This window comes from Vidua chalybeata, chromosome 7 (genome assembly GCF_026979565.1).
Source record: "Vidua chalybeata isolate OUT-0048 chromosome 7, bVidCha1 merged haplotype, whole genome shotgun sequence".
Lineage (NCBI taxonomy): Eukaryota > Metazoa > Chordata > Aves > Passeriformes > Viduidae > Vidua > Vidua chalybeata.
The window spans coordinates 22,186,659-22,206,459 of NC_071536.1; the positions used below are offsets into that span (position 1 = coordinate 22,186,659).

At 36.9% G+C, this 19,801-nt stretch overlaps 1 protein-coding gene across 6 annotated transcripts in view; it reads right to left on the bottom strand.

Moving 5' to 3' along the window:
- The window catches only part of SLC4A10 (solute carrier family 4 member 10), a 187,084-nt gene that overhangs the window by 19,508 nt on the left and 147,775 nt on the right, over positions 1–19,801 (bottom strand). For all 6 annotated transcript variants that reach the window (XM_053947402.1, XM_053947405.1, XM_053947401.1 and 3 more), the window contains 8 exons: positions 19,304–19,391; positions 18,670–18,816; positions 18,006–18,106; positions 16,444–16,618; positions 16,125–16,258; positions 14,709–14,954; positions 2,984–3,089; positions 217–378 (listed from right to left, as the gene is read on the bottom strand). In XM_053947402.1, coding sequence (XP_053803377.1) covers positions 217–378; positions 2,984–3,089; positions 14,709–14,954; positions 16,125–16,258; positions 16,444–16,618; positions 18,006–18,106; positions 18,670–18,816; positions 19,304–19,391 — 1,159 coding nt within the window. The remainder of the gene's footprint in view (positions 1–216; positions 379–2,983; positions 3,090–14,708; positions 14,955–16,124; positions 16,259–16,443; positions 16,619–18,005; positions 18,107–18,669; positions 18,817–19,303; positions 19,392–19,801) is intronic.

Genomic DNA, 19,801 nt, shown 5'->3' on the forward strand with positions numbered 1-19,801 from the left:
TTAACTGAAACATTCAGATATGATTTTTCTTCACTGTTTTAGTACAGCTTACAGCTTTAGCTTACAGCTAAAACCATGCTTATTCTGATTGAAGTTTCTAACAGAGGAGAGATGCCCTGTCTACTTCACCAGCAGTTAACTGAATTTGCAATGCAGACGGAATTCATGCTTAGACATGACTAATGACAACTTTTGAATTGAAATAAGGGCACACACCTTTGTTGGGAAGTATCGGCTGGTCTTGAACTGCTTCAGAGTGGATGAGAGCGTTACTGTAGAGAAGAATAAGATGACAGACCAGAAGAGGACGTCTGGAACGTAAGGGCCATGATGACCACAGGCTCGCCCAACAAACTCACCATGAAACTTTTTACATTCCTATCAGGGAGAGAAAAATAGTATTGTTCTAAAAATTATCCATGCTTACACTAACATTTTCTTTCCAATTTCTTTCCTAAACTGTATTACTAGAAATAGTAAAATAATTTCTAGATATTAATTCTTTTAAAACTTAAAACTCACTATGTGCGTATCTAGTCTACATGGAAAATTCCCAAAGGAATCTCTTTTTTAGCCATATTAAATGATGACGTCACTAAGACAGACCATAAATAAAGTCATTAACATAAAAACAGGGTATTTTCAAACTCAGCAAGTACACTGATTTATTTTCTGTGTACAAATACAGATTTACACTTACTAACACTCTCCAAGTGTGGAAAGCAAAGTTCAAAAGGCACAAAGAGAAAGTCTGCTCCTGGTGCATTTTCAAGAACTGCTTTTTTGTTTTCACTTCACAGCCCCAGCAATTGAAGAAAAAGCTATTCAGGACGTGTGGCATTGGCCTAAAAGGAGCCCAATACATTTAATTCCACACGGGGGCAGCACATCCCGCAAGTTGTCTCTCTTACAAAAAGATCTGATAAAATGCCCGAAAACCCTAAATCTTTAACATCAATTATATTTATTATAATTTATTATTAATATGCAGATACAGTAGAAAGCATTTTCAGTACTTCTCCACTACTATCCTTAGTTGTCTAAAACCATAAAGAGTAGCTCTAGAAATGTGAGCTACCAGCTCTGGACTCACAATCCTTTCCTTCTCCTTCCCAATTCCTCCACACTTATTAAGAAAAATGAAATGCAGCATCCAGAATCAGAGATTCCAGGCATAAATATCCTGCCAGATCAGGATCTTCTAGTATTAAATCAAGTGTGTCATTGGCTCATCACACTCGCTGCACAATTATCCTGTTATGGGAAACTTTGGCTTTGAAAAAAGATTGCCTTGGAAAAAAACACAATTGCTATTTGATGTTTGCTGACTGTAAGACAAAGGAGTGCAAGGTTTTTTATACTGCTGTAGCAGTAAACTTGGGATGAAGTTCATCATATGCCTCTTGAAGAGGATTTTGTCACCATCAAAATCCTCTTCACACTTGGTCCAAAATCCTTTGCTCACACTTGGTTTGTCTTGATAGCAAAAAATAATCATTGGGTTTTAAGAGAGAATGAGAATCCAGATCTTCAGAGACTTGAAACATTTCAACTAGACACAAGAAATGTATGAAGATATGAGCAGCAAAAGAGACATAATGGGGTGAGTCTGACCAAATATTTACAGACAGCAATGTCTCATTTCTTACTGTAGTTCTCTAGAACAGAAGTTTCTTGATGATGCTTGCAAGAAACAAAGACATAAAAGTACAAAAAAACCCCAGTTATTTCTTTGACAACTATAGGGACTCATGGGAAAAGCTGGTCAGTTATAATGCTACCTATGTAAACTCAAGTTTTGGTAATAAGCTTTCACAGAAGTTTTTAAGGGTTTTATATAATGCAGCCAGTCTTTTACATTTATAGTTAAAACAAAATCTGTTATTTTAAATCTCCTCAGCTGCAAATGTACTCTGAAAAACACTGTCAGAGATCTGAGAAAGTGAGAGGAGGAGTCTGCTCCTGCACAGATGCTCTTAGAGTGTGCTGCAATTTTGAGAATATTCATTCTGGACTGCTGGAATCCCTCAGGCCAGCAGTTCTCAACTTTCTTTTTGCTGTTGCCACACCAACAGAGTTGAGGAGCAGTCCCTGCTCAGAGGAAGGCATGGAAGCAAGACAGAGCAGCCATGGAAGACAGCTCTTACTTAACATGAGCTCTTCTGCATTCCTGCCTTTGAAAAAAAAAGAGAGTATCTTCTGGAGACAGTCCACTGGATTGGCTTTTAAGTGTTCAATTTGATTATGCCTACAATTTGGTAAATTCAGTTATCTCTTCAGTCTGGTGTCTTTTGCACTCAATTCTCTTTGACTGGGTAATGAAATGATCCGTTTGCGAGAAAAAGCGGTGGCCCAATCTCAACACATTTTAATCAAGTTGTAAATGTCACTTTGAAGGCAAACTTGAATTATATGAATCCTTTAAACATAGAAAAGTGTACTGTTAAGAAACTTGTTACACATTCATGCAAGCCCCACTAAACTGTAGCTTTATCCTCTTCCTCCCCTGGGAAAAGAAATTACAGAATTTACGTGAGAAAAAAGTGGTCACTGAAGAGAAAATGCTACAAAATTTCTCCCCATCCTCTTTTTTATAGCCTGAACTATTGCAAGACTGTTTCAGGGGAAATAAATGCTTCTGATTCTTTCTACACAAGGGAACTTTGGTTTTGCCATCTGGCAGAATTTAGGACAAATTCATTGTCATTTGACATGTTTGACTTAATCTCAGCCAAGCTCTTGTGGTAGTGTGTCAAGAAGGTTCCAAAGGAGGGCATAAAATGCACACACTTGCTGCAAAAAGCTTTCAAAAGGAGATAATACACAAAGTTAATGTTAATTTTTGTTAAGGCTCTTTTATTATTTATTTGAGCAAATATGAGCAGGAAAAAATGATATTTTTTAAAATATATTTGTTGCAGTAAGATGGACAAAATTATTTATGCCTATGCCTTTTATTTATTAAGTTCCAAAATTTACTTACTGACACAGTTAGGTTCCCCCATGGCACATCAGATGCAGATATATTGTAGTCCTGCCAGTACTGTAAGGTTTTATTGCTAGGATGTTCTGGTTCCACACAATTGCATCTGAAAAGAAATAATGTTTTTCCTTAATAATAAAGGATATATCAGACATTAATCCCAATTATTAATTTTATGATACATTGAAATTATGCTCTACATTGACAGATAATTTTAGTTCAAATGAGTTCAGTAAATGCATGCTTTGAAGCAGTTTATAGTTCAGTAGCTAGTGCTATTACTGGAATATCATTTGCTGTGAGGTGCATATGCATATATAGTACGTAACGTGACATATTCAAACCAATGATCACATTCAGTTTTACCACCTGTTTTCTCCCTTGTCTATTGATACTTCTGAGCACAGTTTGTAACACTAAGAATATGCTGGTCCTGTTCCACCCTCTTACACCTAACCCTTCTCTCCATGGACATTTGATGCTATGTACAGTTTGAGGCTGATCCATTTCTCAAATAACAAACTCTCTGTATCCTCTTCCTTTCCTAGATGGAGAAGTGCCTTTGCATGCAAAATTGCCCAACTACCCAGTCAACTGTCAGGGCTCTGAATGTCAGGATCACCAGCACCAAACGCTCTCTGAACTCTGTGTCCCTTGTTTTTCCTTTCCCCACAACTGCTGTAAAAGCACACTTTTCATTTTAAATTGTGTATTTTAACACACAAAATGTGACGAGGCAATGTAGGACGACAATAAGTAATTTAAAAGTAAGTAATTTAAAATCAAAATTAAGTCTTTAAAGCCTCTGAAGCAACTGTGGGAGGCTTTTTCTTTGACAAAGCCTTCAAAACATCCAGGATACTCTGTAGATCCTACTCTGTAGGATCTAAGATGTCAAGTGCGCTTTGCAATACGCTTTAAATTAATCCTACTTAATAATCTATAGCACCATCTAGTCTGCTAGTATTTTAATGTGCTTATGATGAATTTAAATAAATTGTGTGTAGTCTCTGATAAAATTTTCAGCTGGGGACAGGATAACATCTGACTATCGCGTGCAGAACCACTGAGCATAAATTGCATTACAGCTGTAGCAGAATATAAATTTATTCACTTACCTATGCCATCTATTTTCTATGTGACTGTTTATCTTTCCACAAAAGGACAATACTCATCTAGATTTGTATGATTTTCTATATATGAAATTCTACCATCTACACTGTGAGGACGCAACACTGACATTCTATTTCAATTACAATACTATACATGTGACAACAGCTGCATTTAGAGAGGAAAAGATGCAGGTTGTCTTTGTGCAATTCCTTGCTTATTTTAAATGCAGCTATTTCCAAAAGAAAGATAAAACTCTCACAGCCCAATAACAAAAAATAAAAAAAATTTAAAAAGCAACTGCATTCAGAGAAGTAGAGGGCCTGAGCCAAAAGTCCTTGACTGGATCTTTCAAACATATTTAATATGTTTTGGATCAGGCCCTAAGTGCAGAATGAATGCGTGTTCAATGCGTAATTCAAAGTATTACAACATGGGGTAAATGAAGCACATGACTACCAGTGAGCTAGAGTAGCAGAATAAAGCCAACAAACAGTAGGGCTACATCATGTATTGCAAGGGAGTATTGGCTGTTCATGCAACAATACAGAGGTGGCTGTGTCAGGTTACTGCTGTTTCCTGGCAGCAAAGGAGCTCCCTGGCCCTGGTGTCCATCGCCGATCGCAGACTGGCCGGACGCCGGGCCATGGCCCACCGGGGTTTGATTACAGCAAGCCAGGGTGACATGGGCTGCTCACTCAGTCACTTCCTCACTAGAAGGGGACACTGTGCCTGTCGCCAGCACTACATGGTACAGCTACATTGCTGCAAACTGCAAATTTACATGTAAAGGTTAGAGGAGCCAAAATTTCTATTTCCTCTGAAACGTGACACTTGAAGCTATAGTTTAATACAGCTCAGGTAAATCACCTTCAGATGACATCACCTTTTTGTTTCCATAGCAATATCACTTTCTTCCTGCACAGCATTCCCGTTTGGTCTTTACCAAGTTTCACAGGCATTTAGCAATGGCAGACTAACCATCAGCAAATAAGTGACTTGTGCAAACTACACCCACGCAGACCAAAATCACCCTGCACAGTGCTTCTGTCCCTGAATGGGGGCAGAGCTAGGCCATAACTACAGAGATCAGATCCTGTTTCTATTCAGAAGACCATTCAAACAATGATCTCAGTGTTTTGATATATACAACATTGCATTACTTTCAATATTGTATGTGTTTTGGCAACACTGACATTTTGATGTAAGATTATATCATGGTATTAGTGTCTTCCAGCATCCCACTAATTGCTTAACATTATAGAACTGTGAGATAGTAAAACACTCCCTGTCCATCCCAGAAAGCACAAATGAAGGTACCATTCAGTGCCAAAACATAAAAACATTATCTACCAAAATGTGTTATTTCATAACAGATTTAATTGCTTCAATGATAACTATTTCCCAGTGTAACTGACCTTCAAGGAAAATCTCACATTAATGAAATAATGCTTCCTACTTTAATCGTTTCAGTATTTTAGTCCCTTTCATTGCCATTTTTACTTTGAGTAGTTTTGCCAGAAAAAGCAAAATACGCTGAATAGTTAACACTAACACATCCTTCTATTTTCCTGATAAAATATTACTCAGAACGCTGGAATAAGCAAAAAATTATTTTCTCTTGGGAGTTCAAATGCTGTTACATTCTGGTAAAGCTGTTTAAAGTGCTGAGCACTTGCCCACGACAAGGGATCTGTGTGGAGTTTATGCTATTACCAAATGAGTAATAGACTATACAAACACCTGTACTTTCTAAGCAACATATTCATCTTTAAATACAGTACCAACTTAGCAATGTACTCTTGTCATTGAGTGATAAGTCAGCCATCATATTCCTGATACTGGAAGATTCAGAAGGATTCTTTTGATTCTCTTTCATCGTGGCTAGAATAAAGACAGGGAAGAATCTGGCACTGGTTGTGGTAGCAAATGCATAGGTGTCACTATGGGGGCGGGGGGCAATCTTTGCTGCCAATCTCAACACATACATTTCATCACACTGATGACAGAAACAAATAATTTTTCATCTTTATATTTTTGGCTATGGCAAGACACTCCGATCTCCTGGAAGCAATTCAGACATTTAAGCATGGGTGACTGTACACTCCATGGTATCTGTGACCTCCATGATGAGTTGGCACATATGAGAGGATCTTCATTGACTCATACCTTTGTTTTCAAAGCAGCTGGAGGCTGAGAGATCTAAAATGGCACTAGACACCCAGTCACAGGTCCCTACCTGTATTTAAAATGTCCATATTTTGCAGCTTGGCAGATATCAGTGGAGTTTGTTTTCTTTTAGAGTATTTAAAAATCTAATACAGCCTAATAAAAAGTGGATTACATTTCTGAGGTAGATAAATAAACCATTTCAGATAAGATAGTCTTCAGACAACTCAGAACTGTTGTAAGATTAGAACTGACAAAATGAGAATGTAACAAAGAATAACCTGAACTTGCTAGCTAAAAACAATAACCAGAGCAAGGAGTCTTTATTGCCTATACACCTTGCAAAGTGCTCAAGAAATCTCTGGCAAATCAGAATGGAGAACAAAGGCAGACTAGAAATAAAAATAATTAGGACTGCATCACAGATGGGTATCCCCTGTAGCCTGCATCTCTCTCCCTTTTATAGGAGGATCAAAATTTCAGCTAAATGTTCAGCACCAATTCAACTATAACAGTATAGGCAGTATAAGGTCACTCCCCTTCTTTGTCCCCCCTAACTCCCCACAATTTCTTAGCTGTTTAGGTTTTGGTTCTTAAGTATCAATTTTGTTCATTAATTAGAGGCAGCCATCCTAACTTTGCTGCATGCAACATCTACAACTTGTCCTGTTTTCAGAGAGCAGAGCTAGGGGCTGACAACAGCAACTTCATGAAGTCTCAGAAAACTAGCAGTGTTCTTTGTTCCACAAAACGAAGCGTTATCACTATCCTTAATAGCACCAAAAAGATTTTCTGTATGATCCCTCTTTCTCTGGACTATGGGAAAGGGTATGTTAGTTAGCAAACTAAAAACCTGTCACTTTTTATGTCAAGCTGGGGAATATTTTCCCCCTCCTTTTTAGATTAGCAATAAAACATAAATATCATGGCTGCTCAACAACTAATCAGGTAAAAACAACTTTCATCCTGACAGTAATTTTCTGTTAACTGCAAAACAAGAAACTTATTTCCTACATTTATTTGTTGAATTAAAATTAAGCTCAGTCTAGTCCTTCCAATCCTTACAATATCCACCTCTTACCCCTGATTCTTCAGCTTCTTCTCTTTACTCTGTCATGCATGCTCTGCTCCCCATACAGACTTGAAAAAAGAGCGTCAGTGTTTTTGTGAGTAAATAAACCACACCTAAATGGTGCAGCTCCCTTTGAAAGCCCTGTGGCCATTCATCCCTTGGCAGTTGCCATTTTTCAGTAGCAGGTTTTCAAGACTAGGAGGCACTTACTATTGATGATTTTATAAAATTCAACAGGCACTGGTTTGGATCTCTTATTTTTCCAGCATTTACATATTGTAAGCTCCACTTATTTATACTAGATAAGGATATGAGCTATAAAAGATGCAACTGCAGCTTCTTCCTGATTAGTCAATATACTATTTCCCCTTCCTAGAAAGGAAAAATGCCTTTCTGGCTCACTTAAGACACCCTGAGAATGAGATTTGCTCACTATGAATATTTATAATACTTTAAAAACTGCAGGCAAGTATGACAAATAAGTTGCAAAATGTGCTTGTTTAAACAATATGTCTCACTGAATATCAGAGCACATATTTGGTAGTAGGAGTAGGAAGGTTTTCCCCTAGCACAGAGGACGCTCTGAGCGTGCTGTGCACTGATCACATAACAGAGACAGAGGAAGATGAAGTATGAAATGGAAGACAGCATCACTAGGTTTGTTTTTAAAGTAAGGTATATGTGTAGGTATTCTTATATTGCCTTTACAAGGCTGAAGTATATTAATAGCATTATGCTATGCATGTTTAGGTTTTCTCCAAAGACACAATTTCATGGGAATTATGGGCGTTCACAGAATCCTTCTGTTTGTCTAACAACTTCTATGGGAAGAGGACAATAACAGAATCATGAAATTATATCTTCTCTGCTTTCTCATACCTACAATACCTGTATACAATACCCTGGCATTTTATTTACCATATATTCCTTCTTGTGCCAACCTTCATATCAACTAAATCAAAGGCTCAGTGGAGAAAAGACTGGAAACAAAATAATTAATAGTGATGGAAAATGGACTTGTCAGTTAAGTTCTATTCTCAGTATCATGAAACTCATTCACAGTGCAGCTGTCATGGCAAGACAAGATTTTTTTCTTCATTTATTTATGAGATCTGCCATCCGGAATTATGACCACTGTTATGTGGCCCATCTCTGACAGTCACGAACATCAGTAGGCATCCGCATATATTCTCTAAGGTTACAAGGCTGTAGAGTTTAGTTGATTAAGTTAGGAGGAAAACAGAAAAGCCTTTTATAGCACCTAAATATGCACTCAGCAGTACAATAGTTTTGCAGAGAGAGAAACAAATCTGAGAAGGGGAACTGATGTTAGCCTGAAGAAATCTCAAAGAATCAGGTTCTTTTGGATAGCACATCAGGAGGAAAATGGTGGTTTTTTCAATAGGAAAGTCTAGAAAACAGATTTATAATCATATTATAGCTTTGTAAACCTCGGAGGTTGGGTTTTATTAGCTATCTGGTGCAGTATGCAGTCCGTGCATTTGCAGCAGCACTATGGTAGGTAACTGCCATACACAGAAGTTCCTGTGCAGAAAAGCAGTGCAACTCTGGGGGATATTGACAATTCATCTGAAAGCTTTCACTGTGAAATATTTCTAGGATGTCACTTCACCCTGCTTCCAAAGGTAAGAGTGCATACACTTGAGGAGAAGAGGTTCAGTATAATGCTGGTACAGAAATAATTACTGCAATACATTGCAGTGCTATATGGTCAGCTTGAGTTTCAACTGTGCAGGTGCAATGCATCAATACACATAAAGGTACTGTAAAAAAAACACACACACAGATTTTATGTATGCCTTCCTAGATTTTGAAGGCATTGTGTAGACCAGCTCTCAACTACAAATTGAATGCTTTGGAGAATTGCTTAACAAGGAGATCTATTTCCAAAGTGGAGGGGATGAGTAGTAGGAAAGAAAAAAACAAGGTGAGCACTCTCTGGGTTCAAATGAAGGAGAAAGAGACAAACAAGTCAGCAGAGTTGGGCAGGCACAGAGGAATCTTGGAAAAAATACAATAAAGAAAAAGAAAGCCTGAATTCCAAGGTTTGTCAAGAAGCAAAAGGGAACCAACAGTTAAACTCAGTGATGGCACTTGCATCTGGTTCTGGGAAGAAGAGGGATATTCTTAGGGAAGGACACACAGTATATGGCACAGTTACTTAACTGTAGGAAAAAAACTATAAAGAAGGGAAACACAAAATCTATATTCATATCTAACCTCAAAGAAATAATTGCAGGAATTGAAATTCAATTACATGCCTGGGACCATAATGAGCAATACTGTGCTCATCATCACTGGCTCTTCTCATTCCACCTGCAGATTAAGGGATACAGGGTATAAACCAACCTAATTCGCATCCAATAATGATATATTTGGATTAATTTATATATAGATAATGGAAGAGTTAAAACTTGCTTGTGCAAACAGTAGTATGCACAAAACTAATCTTCACAACGTCTTCTAGAAGCAATAGTTTCTATAGCCTGAAATGATACTGAGATTGACATGATCTTGGCTCCCTAATTACATCAGAGTGGGATTTTCTACTCCTAATGCTTAAGTGCATGTCAATACCAAGACAGATTGCAATATGCATATTACTATGCCAAGAAATCACTTTAAAATTATTCAATGTAATCTGTTAATAATTGAGTAACTTCTGGTAAAGAATTATTAAAACAATATGAATTCATCACTTTGAAAAAAGAATTAATAAAAAACCAAAAAGGTATATAAAATTTATTTATATATCAAAAAGATATATAAAGATCTAAGCAACCTCACCCTGAGAAATAACTGAACTTCTGTATTCAAGATAACTATCTTAAAATGCTTGTATTTTAAAGAATACTGGATTGCTTTCTGAATCACATTCCTTTCATCCACAACATTTATGCTGTTTTCCTTTTAAAAACAGGGAGGTTTATCTGCTCCAATATGGGGTTCTCTTTTCCTAGCAAAAATAGCATTTTAATATACACTTCAAAACTGATGTGCATCAGTGTTCCAGACAGGTTTCACTAACTGGAGATATATTTGCTACCATGGTAGGAAAAAAACAGGAGGAGGAGAGTGCAGAAATAAGAGAGTTGCTATGCCAACCTACAAATGCTAATGGCATGACAAATACAAAAAGGTCACATAAAAAAAATGGAAAGAAAAGCTCTGATCAAGAAGTATTTGTATTTAATTTAATAAACAATGTAGCTACTCTAGTTAAGTTCCATCAAAACAGTACAGTTTAAAAATAAGAAAATACAGCACAGCATCACACTGAAAATCAGGTTGTCTTTGTCCTTCCTTTGATTTGTCACTTAAATGCCTTATTCTTTATCATCCATATCAAAAATATGGTGTTTTAGGCAAAAGTAATATATAAATGCTGAATGGATCTGCCTGTAAGTAGATCACGTATTTAAATACAGAGTAAAAAATAAAATTTAAAAATTAGTAAAAAGTGCATCATGTCTAGTTTTACATTAATTAGATCATGCAAAAAGATATTTTTGTCATTTGGAGATAGAATTCAGTAACAAACTCAAAACCTATCTTCTACTTAAAATGGTAAAAAGCTAAATGCAATTTTAAAGAAATCTTTTAGGAGGACTTTCAGTTGATTTTCAAATATTTGGGTGTGCTAGACTGAAAACTAAAAAAAAAAAAAAAAAAATGCCAACTGTTCCGAATGTTCTTCCCCTCGTCTTCTAAGGTGTATTATGTTAGATATTAGTAATGACTCCTGTACTCTCAAATATAAGAGATGCATGCAGTTCAGTCTTTTACGTCAAGTTCCTGCAACAGAGACTGTTTGTAACAGAATTCAAGGCCACCAAAAATCTTTCTTACTTGAAATATGGTTTCAATCTGGTTGAATCACCAACCATTTAAAATTACTGTTTTCTTTGTCTTTCCAGTACTCCAAAGAGAGCACTAACAGAATGCCAATGACTTTTCCTGGGTCAAACTCATGTCTTCACCAGGGCAAAGGAACAATACTGGCATGTGGACAGACTACCTGTGGACAGCAGAGCATCCTCGGAAAGCCCATGGGAAAAAAGCGGACAGCTGGGCCACAGCATACACTAAAAATTTCAAATATATTCAGTGTTCTGACCAATTTATCATCAACTTTTTGAGTGGGCAACAGAAAACACAGAAATTTTACAGTGTAACCCTAGTTTTCTAGCATAGAATTGCAGATCCAAGATAAAGTTTTACATAAGCTTTGGTTGAGCATTCAAAGAGAAATGAGTTGCTCAACTTTTTGAAGATCACCCATGGCTAATTAAAGACCTGCCAAGGCTTTACTAACAATTAAAAACTTGTCTTTAAAATCCCCAAAGAGGAAAATGCAAACAGCTGTTTTAATTAGCAAAACAGCAGATACTAATTAGCTTCTGTAACAGAGTATGCTGGTCCTTTAAGGACAGGACCAGTTTCAGCCCAAGTTTGTTACCCATTTAAGCTACAAGTAGAAGGATTGGAATCAGATGCTGCAGGAAAAGCTAATTCCTTGCAAAATCAGTATTTCCCAACTTCAAGTACACAAAGAGATTTTTATTTTGAGTAAACTTTCATGCTATCCATCTTTTAGTTTCTTATCTTTCCAGAACTGAGTCGTGTACAGGCATTTGAGCAGAGACTGAGAGTACTTGAAATGTCTTGTGATGATCCCACAGGGATGAAAAGTGTGACATCTCACCTTCTGGGCAAAAGGCCACTGTACCTGGACAGAGTAACACTAATATGTGCACATCTGCACATCAAGCCCACAGAGTTCAGGTTGCATCAAGTCAGCTTTGAAATCTGATTTGGGCACCTGATGTAGAGTTGTTGTAACTGACCACATCTTTCAATTCTCCCAATCTTTGGGACTGGTTCTGAATAACTAAGAAATCTCAGATGAAAGAGAAAGGAATGGAGAAAACAGAAGAGGCTGGAATTGCCTTTTGCTATGTTCAGAGCACAGATCCTTGAATAGCAGCAGATATGCTCTTACAAGATAATCAACATGCATTGATTGTCAGTACACTGCCATTTTTAAAAACCTGTTTCAAAGCTAAAAAAATATAAGTCCCATCCCATAAGACCTATATGTCTACAGCTAGGCATTTTGCTATTAGTGGGGTCATTTGCTACAGGCATGATTGATAATAAACAGGAACATGTTGCAAGTAGAAGATATACTGTATAAGTGCCAAATGTGAGATTTAATACAAGAGTTTAAAAGGCAACCTATTGGCAATATCTAAACAGAGTGAAAGAATAACTGAAAATATAGGTATGAAATAATAAACTCAAATAACTACAAAAATAGTATATCAAATAAGTTTGATATCAGTGATATCAAATAATTCTGATATATGTGTTTGAAAACACCAGGCAGTGGTGAAATCTTTCTTCCAAACATCTGGAAGACACTTATCTTTCAGGAGCTGTGTTTGAAAAATCTAAAACTGTTGTGCTGGTATTCCAACACTGTAGGCCAGGACAGGTCAATAGGTGTAACTGGAGCATGACAAAGGCTGCTCTTTTACCATTCTGTGTGTTCTGCACATTTTATATTCATTGCTCAGTTACCAAGAGCAGGCAGCATTAAAACACCACCCTTAAAAACCAGTCTGGGATTCTGGTTATTGAATAGTGTTCTAACAAAAACCAACAAGATTTATTGATTAACACAAGGACTATAATGAGAAAACATGACAAAATATAGACATAACTATGACTGTACCCCTACAAACAGGACTGTTAAACTCATTTCTCCGAAATCTCTAGCAATATTATGGGATTCAGCTAACCATGAATACAGTTACCCAGGAACCCATGTTTCTACTTGTGTTCATGCTTTCCATGACATATTTTAATATCTCAGCTCCACGTGGTAAATGTTTTCTAAATAATTTTTTGTCTTTGCATAGCATTTCAACATCTGATTTTCAAAACAATAACAGGACATTATGTTTTCTTTCCCTTTGAGATAACTACTTTGCAGTGGTAAATGAAAAGAAAAAAATCTGCAAAGACCCTGCTATATGAAGATCTTCAGAGTAAAATACCTACTTCATAGAAGGTGAGTAAAGTTATATAAGAGGATATAACCTCAACTGCATGCATGGTCTTGATGTCTGTTGCTTTCTCTTCAAATTAATGTTCCTTTGTCTACTGATTAAACTATTAGAGAGGCACAATAATATTTTCAGACAGAACTATAGTTTCTCTAACTTGTTCTGTGTATTAAGGTTATAAAATCCTCAGATTGAGGATTTGCTAACTATTTTTCTAGTGATAATATACACAAAGCTCAAATGTTTTCTCTGTTGCTGTGTTCTGTTTTTCCCAGCTTAAAATGCAAATGAGACATTTGGTTGAGACACTCCTGTTTTTCCAGTGAACAGAAGATGTGGCACTGTTCGAGCACAGTTGCTTTAGGGCCCCACCCAGCTCATGCAGAGGGTTCAAATGGGTTCAGTGAAATGACAAAGACATTTCTGGAGAGGGATTTTCATTGAAAATGCTTTTTAATTAAATTTTATTTACTGATGTGACCAAGCTTAACTGGCCTCAGGGCAGACTAGGATCTTGTCCTTTACTAGAACAATATTTTTATTCTCATATCACAGAAACAGGTCTATGAGGGTTTACTTCTCAATGAAACAATATTGATAAAAGCAATTCACTTTTTTATTCCCCAAATAGATTTGTATCTGTTTAAACTTCACAAGTAAAGCTGTTTAAATGGAGCTAGATTAAAAATCTTTGTATTAATAACAAATTGATTATGAGCTACTGAGATGCATCTAACAATTCCAAATCCACTTCAGCTCTTGTAAATTAAGCTTGGACCTAAATGCCAGAGAGGTAAAATAAAGGAGGTACATCAACTTATAACCTTTTAGAAAGGTGAATATTTCAATTTGGGAAAAACACAAAACAAAACAAGATAAATAAGATATACAAGCATTACCTGAATATCCTGTTGCCATTTAAAGATTATAAATCATAAGTACAAGGTTACAGGAAGAAACCATGAATTAAGTCTCATTAAATAAAAATGAATAGAGACCTAAAACCAAGTTCCCTTTAAGTCCTATTTTTAATTCTAGGATTATGTTGAAGCTTTTCCAAACCTCACATATATTGGAGGAAATATATTTTTTACTTATCTTAAGTAAATGTGACCTTCTTGTACACATCTCCCCAGTAATTACTGCTTCCATAAGACAGCATAATGACTGAGTAGCTTCCACCTGCTACAACTACTGCAAACTTTTCCTGCTGTGCTCCTTGCAGAGAAAACAACCTATGGAAAAAACACTCCAACAGTTTAACAGAAGAAATCTTACTTACGAGTACTTTGTCAGCAGCTCCAAATTATTATGCATGTTGATTGGATACGTCTCACTGAGATGAAACAGCTTCTCTAAGGCCTCATAAATGAAAATGATGCAGATAAGAGAAGCAAAGGCTTCTTCAGTAAACCGGGTAATGTAGCAGACGAGGGAGCTTGCATCAGTTGCAACAAGGATGATGCACAGGATTGCAGTCCACAGCCCAATGCTGGCTCTTAGAGAAAGGTATGACAACCCATACTCTCTAAAAAGAAGGGGGAAAAAAAACCAACTCACTTAACCTTTTGTCCAGCCACAGTAAATGGAGACAAGGCAGTTCCAAAATTTCCTTTTTGGGGGCAGTCTGAATCAGGAATTATGTACTTAATGTGAACAGAAGATCCTATCAAGTCACCTCCTGACCAGAGCTCTTCCCCCAGTTAACAGGACACAAAGAGCTCTGTCTCTATTAAAGTAATCACATGAGCAGCTTTGAGAGTAGTCACACACAAAATGTATAAGGTCCACTCACTCTTTATTCCTTATCCTGCTTTGTGAACAGCCAACACCTGTCAATTTCTTTTTAAGCTGTGAAAGAGTAGCTATAACAACTTTCATCAAAATTCTGTAAGCTTAGTGCATATGATAATAGAGCTCCAAACACACCGTGTGACATTATCACAGGAAACTGAAAGGTCTGTCTGAAGGTGCGAGAAAATTTGAGTGCTAAGCAGGGTTTCCTACTCTGTGTTGTGCAGGAGATCCTGGTACAGAAGTCCCTGTCACAGCAGTGAGGCACAAAAGCAGACTGCATAGCAGAGAAGCATGATGGCTTCCAAATGGAGACATAATTTTTACCCACACTGTGGCAGGGACATGTCAAGTACAGCACAGTAGCCTAAATGTGGCTCTTGTGGCATGACACTTCACTCCCTCTCTGTCCAGGTGATGGAATGGCATGGTCTGTATTGGTGACTATTGAAAGAGGATACCACTTCTGCACGTGGTACAACTTTCTTGATGAGTACACTTGGTACTCACCAAGAAAGACTGCATGCACTTTCTTGGTGAGAGGCAACACCTTTCAAATTAGGGATGAGATAAACCACTGCCTTAAACATATTGTGTCCGAGTAGAGAATGGTAAATTAAAAAAAAAAATCCCCACAAACATCCTGAAGCTGTCATTCCCTTCAAAACAGTGGAGGGAAGGGTGAAGTAAAGGAAGGAGAGCTTAAAAGCAACAAAAACCCCAAAATTTAGGAAAATGCACCTTTCTGCATTATGAATGCACACATAATTTTTAGACTCTGCAACATGATAAAGGCAACAATTTATCTTGTAGTGCATTGCTTAGGATTTCAATTTTGGGATAGGTGTCTCTACTTTTGCCTAGCAACAAATGAAGGATGAGGAATATCATGAGCTTCACTTACTTGCAAAATTTGAATAAGATCTTCTCAAACACTAAAACTGGTCCTGTGCTGCCAAGTATAGTGAGAGGCTGTCCACCAAAAAGAGAGTAGGCAATTCCAGTCATGGATGCTCCAAACAGCGATTCTATTGCACTCTGAATGTGATACAGAGAGAAGTGTCCATAAATTTTCAAACAAGTTCTTTTTGCAATGTCTTAGTCCGTAGCCTTCTAAACATTGCAACACCAATATATAAAGGTGGTTCATGCAACAGTTAGGAAATACCAACCACAAAACTAGGAATGTAAGTTTGTTTTAAAAGTTCAGATTTAACACATACTATACGACCTTCAGTTGCTTCTCCCAGCAGACCACCAAATGTGATGACAGGAGACATGCAAGCACAGTAGAGAAACAAAAATGATGCCAGACACTGCAGACTGAGAGCATCCCTGAAGTCACTCCAGAAGAAGGGAGCTTTTCTTTTGATATCTAAAATTAATCCTCCAAAAAATCTAAAGAAAACATAGAAGAGCTCAAATTAATTAAGGTGGCACACAAAACTTTCTTCTACAGTATTGCTTCAACCACACTGCAGAGAAGCTACTGTTCCTTGATCAAATGATACATACTCTTATGTTTCACCCTTCATAAAAAGATAAGCTTATAGGAGACCTGTCTTTGTGACTTCAAGCAGGAAATTATTGTGGTTTTAAAACAAACTAAGTTCTATGTCTCTTTTATAAATTCTTCAACTAATCATCCAAACACCAAAGTTCTGAACAGTTGCTTGCCCCCATGCACTAAATCAAACTGCTTATTTTATGACATAATTGTTTACATTTGTTTAATCAGAGAGTGCCTATTTGCCCACACATTCATATATAGAGCTTCACATTCTTTATTTGAGAACCTGTTCCTAAATACGCTTGATGATAGAAATGAATATACGCTACCATTTTTCAAGGACGAGAACTGTCATCTTTTGTCATTCACACTGTGTCAAGTATAATCATATATTTAGGAACAGACGGTCCCTTACAAAATACCATACAACTAAAGTAAATAACCGCACAATGCTCTTTTCCTCACAGGCACACAATGCATCAGATGCTGCTGAGGTAAAGAAGAAGGTGTAGTGCTACTACCTCCTAAATGTTAAAACAATCCTTCAAGCTGTCAATTAGCAGATTCTCTGGTGAGAGAACAACTTCCAGCCAGACTGGCCATCACCTCCCCTGCCCCAGTGTACACCAGCACTGCAGCTGAATCTTTAGCTTCATGCTAAAGGTAGGAACAATATTTAAATATCAGGAGGCAGCAAAGTAAAAGAAACATCTATTGCCCAACTACACTGCACTAAAGCAGCCACTGACAGCTGATGCACTTATGCCACACCATATTAGATGAGAGAAAACAAGTATTCCTTGGGGAAAATCCTTCATTCTGTATATTTCAGCCACTAGAGTAATCACAGCCTCATGTACCAGGGTATATCATGGCTTACTGTGGTAAAAAAAGAAATGCTAGAGCTGCACAACCCAGAAACTTCAACTACAAGACAGCTGTAAGTATTCATAATATGTGGCACAACGCTATACCAAATTCTGCTTCATCCTATACAAAACCAAGAAACATTAATCAAGTTTAAGAAAGGTCTGGCCTTGTAAATATTAGAGAAAGGAGCTTGCAATAAATAAAATGAGAAAACTCAAACCCTCTTGCCCTCTCCTGCTCTCTGCAAATGAGAATGTGTTGTCCTCCTCAGCTACATGGCACATGCAAATCAGAAAGAAAGAAAGAAATCATGCACCAAGACACTTCTGAAAGAGAACCAGACCCTTGTGATTCCTTTTGAACGTCATTATGAACACTTAAGGTTTTGAATATGTTTTCACTAACTTTCCAGTACGTTGCAGTTCTGGTCCAGAGTGTCCCCCAGGATGTTCTGCTTCCCCATGGGCTGCAGTTCCATTTGGCACTCCTGGGATCTTACGCTTCTCCTGCCAGAAGGAAAAGATATTTCTTGTGGGTTTTAGTACCGAAACAGGCTCTGAAAGTTAAAAGCTTAAACATAAACATTTCATTTTAAAATTCATCAACATAACCTCCTCATAAGCTGTAAAGGAGTTCGATTACCAGTTAATACTAAAAAGAATTGTGTTTCTGTGAAATTTAAAGAATTGATCACGAAAAATCTTGTGTCAGAAAACATTTTAAAGAGTAAAAAGCCTCGATCAATTCCTGCAATAAGCTTAGGACAAAAGCAAAACATGGCTATTTGGAATAATCAAGGATACTTAAGACCACTTATCCCTGAATCTAGTATCTTTAGATAGAACTGCCTGCATTTACTCAGGAGACAACTAGTATTGAACTAAACCAAATGTCATCACTATACTGTATGCTTGCAAGTCAAGGGTTCTTCTAGAGAAAATTAACCTAAAATAAAAAGATCATGCAAAACATAGTGACTCTGCTAAATGCTAAATTAATGAGACTTAAATCTACATAATACAAATTCATCACAACTCTTTAAAGTGTCTGAATTTTACACTGTACAAACCTGAGAAGGAACATTTTTAGGTGGTTCTATTCGAATTGTTGGGTCCCACTCTCCAGGAGGGAGAACAGTAACCTGATCAAGAAACTCATCAATTCCAGACACCAAGTCATTGCGGTCCTTTGCTTTGTAAGCAACATCATGGAATACCTGTGAAAAATTAAGAAGTGTGTGTGGGAGAAAAGAAAGATGGAAAAAGGAACTCTCTCTAAAATAATGGCCCCACTTCTCTGACATAGAACACACTTTGTAAAGTTCCCACTGAGCAAACAAACTCAGCTTCAACTGAAAATAGCTTCGGGTATATAGTTCTCATAGAAATTCCAGCTGCTACAGAAAAATATCCTTATGGCTGCTAAATATTCTAGAGATTTTGCAGTTTAAACAAAATTAAATCCACTGGAGAGCCACTGTGTAAAATGGAACCTTATTGGTGAAGACATCTTCGCTTATGAATACTGTTTCTCATTTTGTTATCCCCTTACAGCAGCATAATCTGGGCTGTCACAGGACCATGAAATGAGCTAGAATGCTCGTTGTCATCACCAGAATGATTAGCCACATCTCATCTGAAGGATTGGAGATTCCCAATTACACCTCTTCAGTTAGTACAAAACTGAACCATGAATAAAAATACCTCATCTGTCATTAGTGTTGCAATTGATCTTCCAATCTCATGGTATTGTTGGCCTTTACCCAGTGGTCCAAGAAGAATAAACAAAAATCTGCAAATTAAAAGTAGATTTGATAAATTGTAAAGCATAAATGGTTGAAACTAATATAAATATTACAGAAATATTTATCTAAAATGTGCACTAGAAGAATCTCTCAGATAAACACTATATATAGCCCCCTTCAAGATCCTCACTCATGCATTTAAACATGAAGCTTTGCTTAGAAAAAGAATGTGAAAATAGCTTCCAAAAATGTGTCATAAGCTTAACAGTCAGTCTTGATTGAGGCTACCAAAACCTCCTTACATAACAAATCTTAACTTACATAATAAATGTATGCAATTGTAATCTATGTACAGAACACATGAATTTATTTAATTATGTTAATTCAACAAAATGGTTATGGTTACATAAATTATTGCAATATTGGAGAAGTTAAATTAACCCAAATAAAAATAATT